Here is a 12,251-nt window from a genome sequence, read left to right as displayed (position 1 = left end):
AAGACCGGCGTGACGAAAGCGGTGACGTCAAAATCACCGCGGCTTACTCGGGAGCGTCCCCATTAGATTCTATGGCAGTCGGGCAAGGTAGCATGACGTCACGGATCGAAGTACACCGACCTAGTGCTATCTAGGAGGCGTTGGCCAAGCGTCTCAATGTGCTCGTTAGCCTGGGAGGAGTTCATTGCTCGAAAGACCGCTCAGCGGCGTTCAATTGGAGATTTCATTCAGAACTCATAAATTGCTTTGGTGTCCTCGGATTTTCAACGCGATAGCATTAAGGGCCCCGTGTCGCAGAAAATCCGGCGTCGGTGTCGGCGTCGGCAATGGCGCCCGCGGCCGAGAAAATCACCCCCAATCACGCAGGCCCTCTAAATACATTTGGGTATGCCACACGATTCTATCATTAAGGTTGCTCATACCTTGTTTTGCATTCTTGGCAAAGCTGTACCTCGCAATTTTGAGAATGACAATCCACAAAGAAATGTCATGAAACAAAACACCCACAGCGCTTGCATTTTATGTTATCTCCTCTCAGACTGAAACATTAAAAGTACGAAACAAAAACGGCAACCTGAAAACTATGCAATTTTTTAGGAGTGGCTGTGCAATATCTCCGGGATCGCCCCACGCAAACGGCCGCATATATACCAGCAAGCTCTCCTTCGTGCATAGCGTTCGCCGCCAGTGTTTCCAGGTAACCATTACGGTTGCTTAAGCTGCAGTTGTCGGGAAGCGTGAGAAGCAGTCACGGATCTTCGAACGACATCGCGTTCCACTTTTAAAAGCGAAGCTTAAGCGTCCTCCCAATTTTTCTTATTTCTGCATTTCAGTTCAACAAAGCAATTAACCTTCCTTATGCTTTCTATGTTTTAATTGTGTGTTGCTTCGTATGGTTGTGACTGACGAAAAATTAGGTACCTCGAATCTCCTTTTTGTTCTCGCTCAATGCAACTCAGCACAACTTCTACGTCGACAAGGACCTTCGAGTCGAGCGGCGTTAGCTGGTACGGACGTTAGTCTCGGAGACAACAGGCATACATATGAAAGGTATAAGTACTCCCCCTCTAATGGGCAAAGATGGAGCAACATTCTTAGCACCTGAGTGCTTCGAAACATGACCTTGTGGGACACTTTGAGATTTGCCAATATTCTTGCTTGTCATAAACGCTGTAGTCATAGCTACACAAAACTCTAGTGAAGTCGCCTTTTCTCTTTTCTTCGCTCAGATAATCCGAGCCAGGAACTTCGTCAAGTACAATTACGGGCCGCTCCGCAACTTGTACCACTATGGCACGGTAAGAGAAAGTCTTCATATTTCCTTTAATGGTGCTTATCTCAGTTTCAGATGCTCTATTCTAAGGATTGGTAAATGAATTACCATAGACCTGTAAAATACAATTGGCGGAAGTAGAATATTATCGAGTATTAAAGCATTCGTTGCATTCATGTCTGCGGAAAACACTTGGCGTACAGTTAGTGCTCTTCTCACATGATTTAGGCCATCGGTGGAATATATTTTAAATCCCATGGTGACTGTCATAGAAGGTGATGCAGTAAGAATGCGGTACTTGTGTGCTAGCTGCAAGGCTGAAATAAGTTTATACCTATCATTTCTGAGTAATGCCTAGGACGAAAAAGATATTCGTTACTGTCGGGATAATTATAGGACCAGCAACGTCAGCATGAGTGCAAGAAAGAATTGCCGATGTGCCTTCATCTTGTATTGTCTTTCTGTTCTTTTGCGATGAGGTTGACAAGCATAGTGATCAGCTACTTCAAACCCTCCAGCCCCCTGCCGCTTCCACCTATCTGCCTTAGCGAAAAATAGACAAGAGCATTTTTAGTGGAGCATTTCTATTTCGGGCGCGGGAAAAGCAGACACGTAAAAGAGGTCGTCACAGGGAGAGGCCTTCGTCCTGCAGTGGACATAAATATAGACTGATGATGATGAAAAGAGGTCGGTTAATGAACTTCATATTTATATTCAACAAAAGCACCCGTGACAGGAGAACAAACATATCCGTGTCAATTTCCCATATACAGTTTTGATTTGTAATTTGGAAGCAATTTGAGCATAGGATGAGACACATAGTTCAGCAATGGTCATCTGAGTACTTTAACTTCTTAGGCTAAAGGTAGCCTGCTTCCGAAGCTGGTAGAAGTTATGTGCATGCTCTACTGCTCTAGAAAAAGTAGACTTCACGCAACAAAAGTAATGGAATCCGGGCGAGCGTGTATGCTGACTTTATGAAACAGCGGGAAAGACAGACATCAATAGAAGAAACGAGCGACATCACTCCGTCTTGCCGTTTATTTTCTGGGCACTTGCCCTTCGCGCTGTTTCATCATGAAGCTTCACATACTGTGTCAGGAGGCAGGTGTGGGCAAGAAATCTTGTCGCAATCAAAGGAGTCCACCAAGCACGTCAAAAAGGAGGTAACGCATGCAAATGCGTACTTCACATTATGTGTCATGCACAATATACCTTATTCGAAAGCGACACTATTAATAAATATAAAGCGCCTTTAATATGATCACAAATGTATTCGAGACGAAAATTATTTGCAAGGATGAAAACAGCGATGCCATTCTCTAATTCACGGATACGCCTGGCGTGACTTAGCAGAGAGCGAGGCTCGTTAACTGGGCCCTTAATGGCATGCCAGAGCGAATACAAGCTTACAGTGTGAAAATTACAGGTTTTTTTTTGAAGAAAATGGCTCGAAATGCACGGAATTTACTCGCAAACTCTGTACTGTCACCAATTTATACCATAATGTCACAAAATTCGATAAGAAGTCAGCGGCTGATATAAGTGCGGAGTTACAATGCACAAATACAATTTATTTGTAATGCTTAACTTTAGCATTACTGTAGTGGTGGTTTGCTTGCTAATTTCTTCTTGCCTGTCATTCCTAAAGGTGGACAGCCCGGCCTACGACTTGTCGAAGATTACAGCGCCGGTGGCGCTGTTCAGCTCCCACAACGACTTCTTCGCCAACCCTGAGGATGTTTCTACACTTCGGCAAAGCCTGCCGAATGTCGTGCTAGACTACATAGTTCCAGACTTAGACTTCACGCATTTGGACTTTATTTTAGGTACTGAGGCAGCGGCATTCGTCTACAAGCCACTCATTGATTTCATGAATTACTGGGTGCTTTTATATGGGCCGTAAAATGACGCACATACAGGGTGTTTTAGCGAACACTTCCAAAAATTTTTAAAGGTTGCCTGTGGCAGATAGCACAATTATAGTTCATGAGCTGGTCTACTCGAACAGGCGAACCTTACTTACACAAGAAATTGAAATCCATTATCGAATAATGAACAAAAATTCAGTAATTATGTTTTTAGCTAATTATATGATGGCCCATATTGCAATTTACAAATTGTAGCCGTGGAATTCACAAGGTGGATCCACTTGGAATTAATTCTCAGGATGACACCAGTTTCAAGACATTAATTTCCGAACTTTGCGGAGAAATGTATTCGCGTTCTAGTTAGTCTCTTAACAAAACGTCGCTTTATGCATTGAAGCACAAAATTAACTGGAACGCCAATGTGTTTCTCCGCAAAGTTCGGCAATTAATATCTTGACACTGGTGCCATCCTGAGAATTAATTCCAAGTGGATCCGCCTTGCGTACTCCACGGCTACAATTTGTAAATTGCAATACGGGCCATCAGGTAATTAGTTAAAAACTTTATTAGCGAGCTTTTGTTGATTATTCGATTATGCATTTCAATTTTTTGTGCAAGTAATGTCCGCCTCTTCGAGTAGACCAGCTCATTAACTAGAATTGGGCGATCTGCCACAGGCAACGGTCAATAAATTTTGAAAGTGTTCGCTGATACACCCTGTATATGAAGCAAGCCTCGGAAGTTTCTTTTAGGCATGAAATGTTTTTAGCTCCCGTTGTCGGTGACCTTCAAGTGACCTTGAGCCATAAGCCAGAGACGTTATCCGGGCATTGAAAACGATAACACGCCGGCTAGTTAACAAGGAAATTTATTATCCCGTAGGTACGCGTACAACTATTGTATGAACGTAGAGTACAATACAACGTACTACACATCGTACTTGATATAAACAATACAAATAGGCAAACAAAAAAGTAAATGGTGTCTGCTTGACACTGGCTTTGCCACACATAAAACCACTATGGCAATGTACATGCAAAATCATAAATGTCAGCCTCGGATTCATGAATGATCCCCGACGCACACACAAGTACAGTCGCTACTCAGGCAAACAAAATTTGGGCATTATTCTGGCTGTAGCAAAACTTTGCCTCGATCACGGCTAGATACCGTGTAGACCAGCGGCGAAGAAACTCGGCTGCACCGAGTTTGAACAGCTGTTCTTCAAGATGACCCCATATTCTCACCCGTAGTTGGCGCACTCTGGGGTACATTGCTCTGTTTGGCTGACGGGATCGTTCTGCGATGTTGCGGAAGCACCACAAAACGTAGCTAACGCTGTAGTAGACGAGACTCGCAAACCGATCTCGCCGTCGTGGTGCCCGCGCAATGGATATTCCAAATAATCTTGCAACCAGCTTCCAGAAGGTGCGCGCTACGCACTTTTTTACTACATGCATGTTGGTGTCTGTTTGTGCGCAATGCATGCATTTATCATTCGCTACTATATCCCAGCATTCAAGCCTCTCTCTTGAAGGTAGAATGCCCCACTGATATTGCCAATGAAAATCCTTCACTTTAGAAGGCAAATCTGGTGAAGAAACGGCTGTCCATGTTTGTGTAGTAGCTGTCCCTGGATGCACAGCCGTCTCCCACAACATTTCTCAAAGCCTTGAAACTGGTGTCGTACGCCACGTTGTATTCCTTAGCTGCACAAGCTGGCTTTCTAAGCGCGCAGCCGCCGCATACTGCGGTGCTGACGTTACCGCTGTCGGAAGCAAGTTGCCTGTACTTTGCGGCATAAGCGTTCGGCGGTAATGACCCAGCCAATAAAGGAGCAGTGGCCTACCTGGGTACTCGTCATCATCTAGTAGGTCGCATGTACTCTTAGCGCACAGCAGCCTATCAAATGTAGCTATAGGCGGCAAGCTCCATCCTCCGGTGGCTTTCCGCAGACGCAAAAATTGTTGTGCTACGTATCGCGACTTGTTTACCCAGAACCACGAGAAAATGGGTGTGTTTACTTCGCGTACTGTTGGTGACGGTGGGAGAGCCACCCTTACAGCAAACCACAGTTTACTGCACAGTACATTCTTAATAAAGAAAGCCCCTTCTGCTAGCGGCAGTGCCGACGCAGCGACTGCTTGCGTCTGTACTTTAATGTAGCTGGTAATGTCTCACCACGTGTGAGCTGAAACACCACGTGTAGAAAATTTTACGCGTAATATTTGCATATGCTCGGTCTGTTTTATACTTCCTGGTAATGTTATTGCACATCGTCCTAAATTTAATGCGTCGCATTCCCTCATATTTGTTTCACCCCCTGACTATGATGCATGTTGATTATAAATAGAAATACCTCGACAAGACTGTCCCGATTCCGTAAGAACAAAGTAATGCCATCCGCACATGCCGACACTTTTATGCACCCCGTTCCCGCATAGGAAGACCCCTTACAAGCGAGCTATGGCTAAATCGCCTTAACAATGGGTCAATCGCAAGCACAAACAATATAGGTGACAAAGGACAGCCCTGGCGCTCTCCCCTTGTCACATCAAAGCTAGGAGTCAATGTGCTGTTAAGTAGTAGCTCAGCTGTTGTTCCCGAATACAACATCCGCAGGATATCTACAAACTCTTCGGGGAAGTTATAGCATCGTAACGCCTTAAATAAGTTTTGGCGTTCTAAGCGGTCGAACGCTTTGGCTTGGTCTAAGCTGTGATAGCGCGTGAAGCTTCACGCGCTCTCGTGTAATGTATGATATCACGTATTAAGTGGAGTGATGAAAATATACTCCGACCAGGCACGGGATATGTTTGCTGCACACTGACTATTTTAGGCAATAATACCTTCATGAGGACCTTAATCGAAAAAGTGTAAGAATTGGGTTGAAGATGAACATGCATAAGACAACGACCATGCTCAATAACCTGGCAAGGGAACAAGAATTCAGGATCGCCGGTCAGTCTCTAGAGTCTGTAAATGAGTACGTTTATCTAGGTCAATTACTCACAGGGGATCCTGATCATGACAAAGAAATATACAGAAGAATAAAATTGGGTTGGAGTGCATACGGCAGGCATGGCCAAATGCTGACTGGGAGCTTACCACTGTCGTTGAGAAGAAAAGTGTACAATCATTACATTCTACCGGTTCTAACATATGGGGCAGAAACTTAGAAGTTAACAAAGAAGCTTTAGAACAAGTTAAGGATCGCACAAAGAGCGATGGAACGAAAAATCTTAGGACTAACGTTAAGAGACAGGCAGAGAGTGGTGTGGATCAGAGAACAAACGGGGATAGCCGATATTCTAGTTGACATTAAGTGGAAGAAATGGAGCTGGGCAGGCCATGCAATGCGTAGGATGGATAAACGGTGGACCATTAGGGTTACAGAATGGATACCACGATAATGGAAGCGCAGTCGAGGTCGGCAGAAAACCAGATGGGTTGATGAAGTTAGGAAATCTGCACGCGCAAGTTGGAATACGCTAGCGCAAGACAGGGGTAATTGGAGATCGCAGGGAGAGGCCTTCGTCCTGTAGTGGACATAAAATATAGGCTGATGATGATGATGATGACCTTCATGCGACTTACAAGAAGGGTTGTCAATATCTTATAGTCTGTGTTGCAGAACCTTGCAGAACCCTCATCCTCCAGGATGAGGGTTCTGCAAGGTTGAAGTCTGGCTTTGGCAAGAGTAGCACGCGGCCCTGATTAAACGATTTAGGAATAATTTTCCGCGCGAGAATTCCGTTAAGAAGAGAAACCAAAGCAGTGCTTACTTCTAGCCAGCAGGACCGGTAAAATTCGACTGGTAAGCCATCTGTACCGGGTGTTGATCCACTGTTCATAGATCGGATAACATCAAAAACCTCTTGCAGATTTGTTGGAGACAATCAATTCTTGCGTTCTGTGAAGTCCACGGGTTAGGTTATTACGAAAACCATATATTTCTTCACCTAACAGTTGGGCATTGTAAATATTTTCCGAAGAGAATGCGTCCGAGAACCAATTCCAAAATATTCTTTCGATATCTCATCTCGTACCGCTCGTTGTGCCATCTAGGTTGCGAGAACAAAACGAGATCACCAAACGAGATCACAAACAACCAGAAACAAACGAGATCACAAACTTAACAAAATGCGGTCTCTGGCCCCCAACCCTTTGTACAAGGCCGCGCATTACATACGCTAGTTAGGCTCTAAACAAGTTAGAAAAAAAATGTGGTTGATCCCTCTTATATAGGAATCGGTATAGAACACGAAAGTGAAACGTGTCTTCACAGAAGTAGTGTAATGTTTATTGCACATTGATATATAATGTCTATTGGTGTTTTGTGGCTAAAGCGCCCTTAGGCGTTGATGCACCCACGCTGACGCCTGGTGGCACGTCTCCTCCATCACGACTACCAACGTCGATGACCATGAGCAACCGTCGTGCATATGGAAGATGCACTACGCTGCACACGCTAGCACAACGCGAAAGACGAAGCACGTAACTGACACACTAATACAACGCGCAAGACAAAGCACGTAACTGAATCGTCACCGAGTCAAATCAGCGCGTACAGCGCGTCGTAATTGCAGCCTCCGTGATCAACTTCAGAAACATTTTCAGAGCTAATTGCGGAGGCCACGCTCCGCTGTGCTGAGTACGGTGAACGCCACCTAGGTGGCGTTGGTAGTGCTTCTTGATGCCAGCGTCCCTTCGAATGCTGGCATCGAGGCGTCGTAGTGCTGAGACCACCGAAGCGTTCACTGTCGGTGCGCGTTAGTGTCATAATGCAGTACTTCTCTTTTCTGCTCGTAGGCGGCGGCACCGCCCCGAGCAAGAGCGCGGGTACACGGAGGAGTGTTAGATATATAAGGCGCGTCTGTGTAGTTCTCTGCAAATGCGTTTGTGGCGCAATGGGTTAAACGCTCGGCGATCTATCGTCGCGGACCGATAGGTCGTGGGTTCGATTTCCAAATTTTGCATGTTTGTGGAACTTTTTCTTCTGGTTTCTTTCTTTGTTTTATGTTCGTGTACATTGTAAGAACGTCATATCCGTAACGGAAATACGTCAGTGAAGTCTTGGTGGACCCCGGCATAAAACACTTTCGTGTTAAAATATTGCTCTTGAGTTCTTCCTAATGTTTCTTCACAATGTCACTCAAGCTGTAACTTCTAGTATGCTGAAGTTTTATTTGTCATTTCCAGTAGCGACGTTCAAAAGGCAGATACAGGGGACCTAAGGCCGCACATTTGCAGCCGACCCCTTCAATGCGAGAAGAAAAACAAAATCGGGGTAGCTTGCACGAGTGGCGCATGGCTAAAGACACAGCGGTGCTTATCCATTCCTAGCTGGTCGTGGCTATACGAAGTGATGCTAAGTCATACGAAGTAATGCCAAGTGATGCTAAGTTATACGAAGTGTATAAGCATTTCCTCGTTGTACTTGGCATCGGGGAACGCCTCGCGAAGCACTTGCAGCAGGGGGCGGAAACTCCCTATACCTCCTATGGGGCTCCTGCGTTGCCCAGGAGGCGCTGCGAAAATAGTGCTAAAAAGCGCCCTCAATCCGAAACTGGGTAGTTCCAAGCTCGGTCGTCTGCTTCGGAAAGCACGTTTACAATATGGACCCGCCACTTTCGGCTGTGTTGTACCACGGCTTGCTGCGAATATCGAGCGCCGAAGATATTTTCATGGGTTGCACGCTGCGTAAAGGCGAGAAATTATGCAACGCCGCGTACGTGTACGCCGTTCAAGAAATAAGCGGCGAAGTTTTAGCGCGGTGTCAATCGCAAGTGAAGCGAGTCGCATACGAAGTTAAACTTCAGGTAAAGTTTGCACGCTGCTATATTCAGGCGCACAAACGCGAGGAAATTCTTGCCTATAAATGAAGTCACAGCAGCGATAAGCACACATCACATGTACGAACTGCTCGAGCGCACGATCGTATACGCGCCGCGACGGCAGCGGTCTTTCAGCATGCCGCGAAATGGTGGGACTCCTGCAAACTTTGTTGACTGCATGCCGCTAGACAAATAGTTATGCCTGCGCTGTAGTAGCGGCCATCTGTCCCTTGAGCAACTGATAAATAACTGATGCAATGCATATGAGCTCGCAGTAACGTACGTACGTGCGAATCGCGCGCTGCAGCGCGAGCTCGTGCGCTGCTCGCTTGATGTAGCTCTTAATGATAGTGCTCGAACTTCGATGTGCAGTAATAAATGCTGCCTTGGTGCGCTACGTTAACGTATTGGCTTAGAGGTCAAAGATGATCACATTTAACTCTCGAACCTGTGTTGCTCGTAGTGGGGTAGTGAAGTTATCCAGTGCACCCGACGCTCTGCAGCGTGAGGCATTGAAGGAAAACGGTAGAATCTGATGCTGGGATTCAGGCCTTCTTGTTTATGGCAGCCCACGACGCAGCAGTAATGGCGGTGACGCTTTTTCGAGGCTGAGCTGGGTCTCTCCGGATCTGTGTCGCCGATGTCTTCTGCTACCAGCATTACGCCCCACGGCACACGTAGAGTCCGTTTTCATTAAACTTTAGGCTGCGGCCAGCTCGCAGTGTGGTCTGTGAGAAGTGACGAGCCTTTTCACACTCCAAAACAGGGCAGAAAAAAGTGCGAATCGACGCAAAACTCGGGCTCGAAACGTGCTTCGCCACAGCCAGGGCTCAGTACTAACCAAGCTGGTACTACCCAGATGACGTTTTTCACCGCCACCAGGCGCCGCTACTATTCCTCAAACTCCAGCGCAAGACGCCCATGGGACGCTCGGCCCCATGCCACTTCCACCCCTGTCGGCTGCCGGATATCCTACTGGAAATAATTCACAAACAAAACAATGCCTCCATGACGTCACTGATGAGGTCAGAAGGGAGAGGGCGCGTTGCCGCTGAAGCCCTCCTTTCCCACCTCGCATGCAAGCGGACTGTCTTCGTGCTCTCTTGCCGGTCCGCAGACCGTGCGGCGACATTGACCAGATCGCGGAGCAGAACCCGCAGAAGTGTGTCGTATATTAGGAAGCGCTTTCTTCCTACCAGGTTTACCTTGCAAGCTGCTATTCATTTTCTAAACCACTGGGACATTGCTCGTACGCACCAGTGCCAGGCAATTATAAGGAATATTTATATAGCGAACCGTTGCTAATTACCAATGTTCGCGGTTAATATATTGTCACCTGTAGTAGTGGGCCTAGGGCAAGCGCAGAGGCGCAAGAAGAAAGAAGTGCGCGTGCTAACCGCCCCGCTCGATAGCTGCCTCTCGCTGCCGTTTTCGCCAGAGCCCCAGCCGCTCCCAATAAACGTCGTCAGCCCCTTTTGAAGACCCGTGGCAAAGTGGTGGAGGTGCTGGGTATTTATCACTCATGCCACAGACTCCTCCTGGGAGCAGAAGCACCAGCCCTGTGTTAGTCGATACTCCCGTCCATCGGACCAGCCGCAGGATCCGGGGACTGCCCCCTGAAGACACCGTAGTGCTTCAGACTACCTCAACCGGTATGGAACGTGCAATGACGAACCGGTATACACTTCAGAACCCGCTGGCGCCGAAGTCGTTCCATGGCGACATCTTCGAAGACGTCGAAGACTGGATGACCGACTTCGAGCGCGTCGCCGAATACAACGAATGGGACGACGCGACTAAACGTAGGAATGTCTACTTTTGCCTCGAGGACGGCGCGCGTACATGGCTTCAAAACCGTGAGGAGCAACTGACGTCGTGGCGCGAGTTCCGCCGTCATCTACTGGACACTTACGCCAGTCCTGATCGCCGCGAACGAGCCGAACGAGCAATTCAGGTCCGCGTCCAGCTTCCCAACGAAAGCGTTACCGCGTTCGTTGAAGATATGACGCGCCTCTTCAGACGAGCAGACCCTGGAATGACCGAGGACAAGAAGTTGCGTCACCTGATGCGAGGGGTGAAGGAGCAGCTCTTCGCTGGTCTGGTGCGCAATCCTCCGCAGACTGTCGCCGAATTTCTATCCGAGGCGGTCAGTATGGAGAAGACGCTTCAGCAGCGCTCTAACTTTTACGAGCGGCAAGTGAACGCGACTACGGACATGTCCACGGCCATCGGAAGCCACAATGACAACCTTCGAGACCTCATCCGCACCGTTGTGCGCGAAGAGATACTGAAGGTTTACGGCACCCCACAAGCCACGGTGAGCTCCATTGCGAGTGTAATAAGAGATGAAGTGCACCAAGCGCTCCGGTCCACCGTTCCTTTTTCTAACACCGCGCCTGCACCTTCTGTACACCACCGTGCGACCTACGCAGAAGTCTTGCGACAGCCTGCTTCGTCCCCGCCGCTGTTTGTTCAAGCCGCTCATCCGGTTGCACTCCCACCAGCCCAACCGGTGCCATACATCGAGGAACGACGCACGCCTCCACCGTTTCCCCATGCCGCTTCTCCGGTTGTGCTTCCGCAAGAGCGACCAGTGCATTACGCCGATGATCGACGCATGCCCCCTCGGAAGTCAGAGGTTTGGCGCACTCCGGATCGCCGTCCTCTGTGTTTCCACTGTGGTGAGGCAGATCATTTGTACCGCCAGTGCCCATACCGACGCCTCGGGTTGCGGGGCTTTTCTGCCTATTCGCCGCCACCCCGACTGGGCCAACGACCTCGGGACATTGAGGATTATCTGGCTCAGCAACGCATGCCACCGCCTACCGGGCGGCAGTCACGCTCGCCGTCGCCAAGGCGATTTTCACCATCGCCCCAGCGGTATTCGAGCGGACGGTCGCCAAGTCCCCGCCGGGAAAACTAACTACAGCGACCTTTGGGGGCGAGGCCGCTGGCAGTCGACGCGCTGAAGACCTCCGATCGACGCGAGTAAACAAGGGTACCGGTACGCCATCAACTGAACGGAATGACCGGCTTTCGCTCGACATACCGGTGGTGATCGACGGTTACGCGGTTAGCGCTTTAGTGGACACCGGAGCGGACTATTCTATATTAAGCGGGAAGATGGCGACGTTTCTGAAGAAAGTAATTACACCTTGGCATGGCTCGCAGATTCGTACGGCTGGCGGTCACGTCGTTACTCCACTGGGAACCTGCACGACAAGAGTTCGGATTCGAGGATCGACATTCGTGGCGAGTTGCCTTGTCCTA

General features: G+C 48.2%; 1 protein-coding gene across 1 annotated transcript in view; it reads left to right on the top strand.

Moving 5' to 3' along the window:
- Window positions 1-3,179, top strand: part of LOC119463508 (lipase 3) — a 32,996-nt gene extending 29,817 nt beyond the window's left edge. Inside the window, exons 7-8 of the mRNA XM_049655248.1 lie at window positions 1,230-1,298; window positions 2,925-3,179. Coding sequence (XP_049511205.1) covers window positions 1,230-1,298; window positions 2,925-3,179 — 324 coding nt within the window. The remainder of the gene's footprint in view (window positions 1-1,229; window positions 1,299-2,924) is intronic.
- Window positions 3,180-12,251: the final 9,072 nt, after the last annotated feature.

Source organism: Dermacentor silvarum, chromosome 9, assembly GCF_013339745.2.
Source record: "Dermacentor silvarum isolate Dsil-2018 chromosome 9, BIME_Dsil_1.4, whole genome shotgun sequence".
NCBI lineage: Eukaryota > Metazoa > Arthropoda > Arachnida > Ixodida > Ixodidae > Dermacentor > Dermacentor silvarum.
The sequence above is the reverse complement of the archived record's forward strand: the minus strand, read 5'-3'. Positions and strand labels throughout refer to the sequence as shown.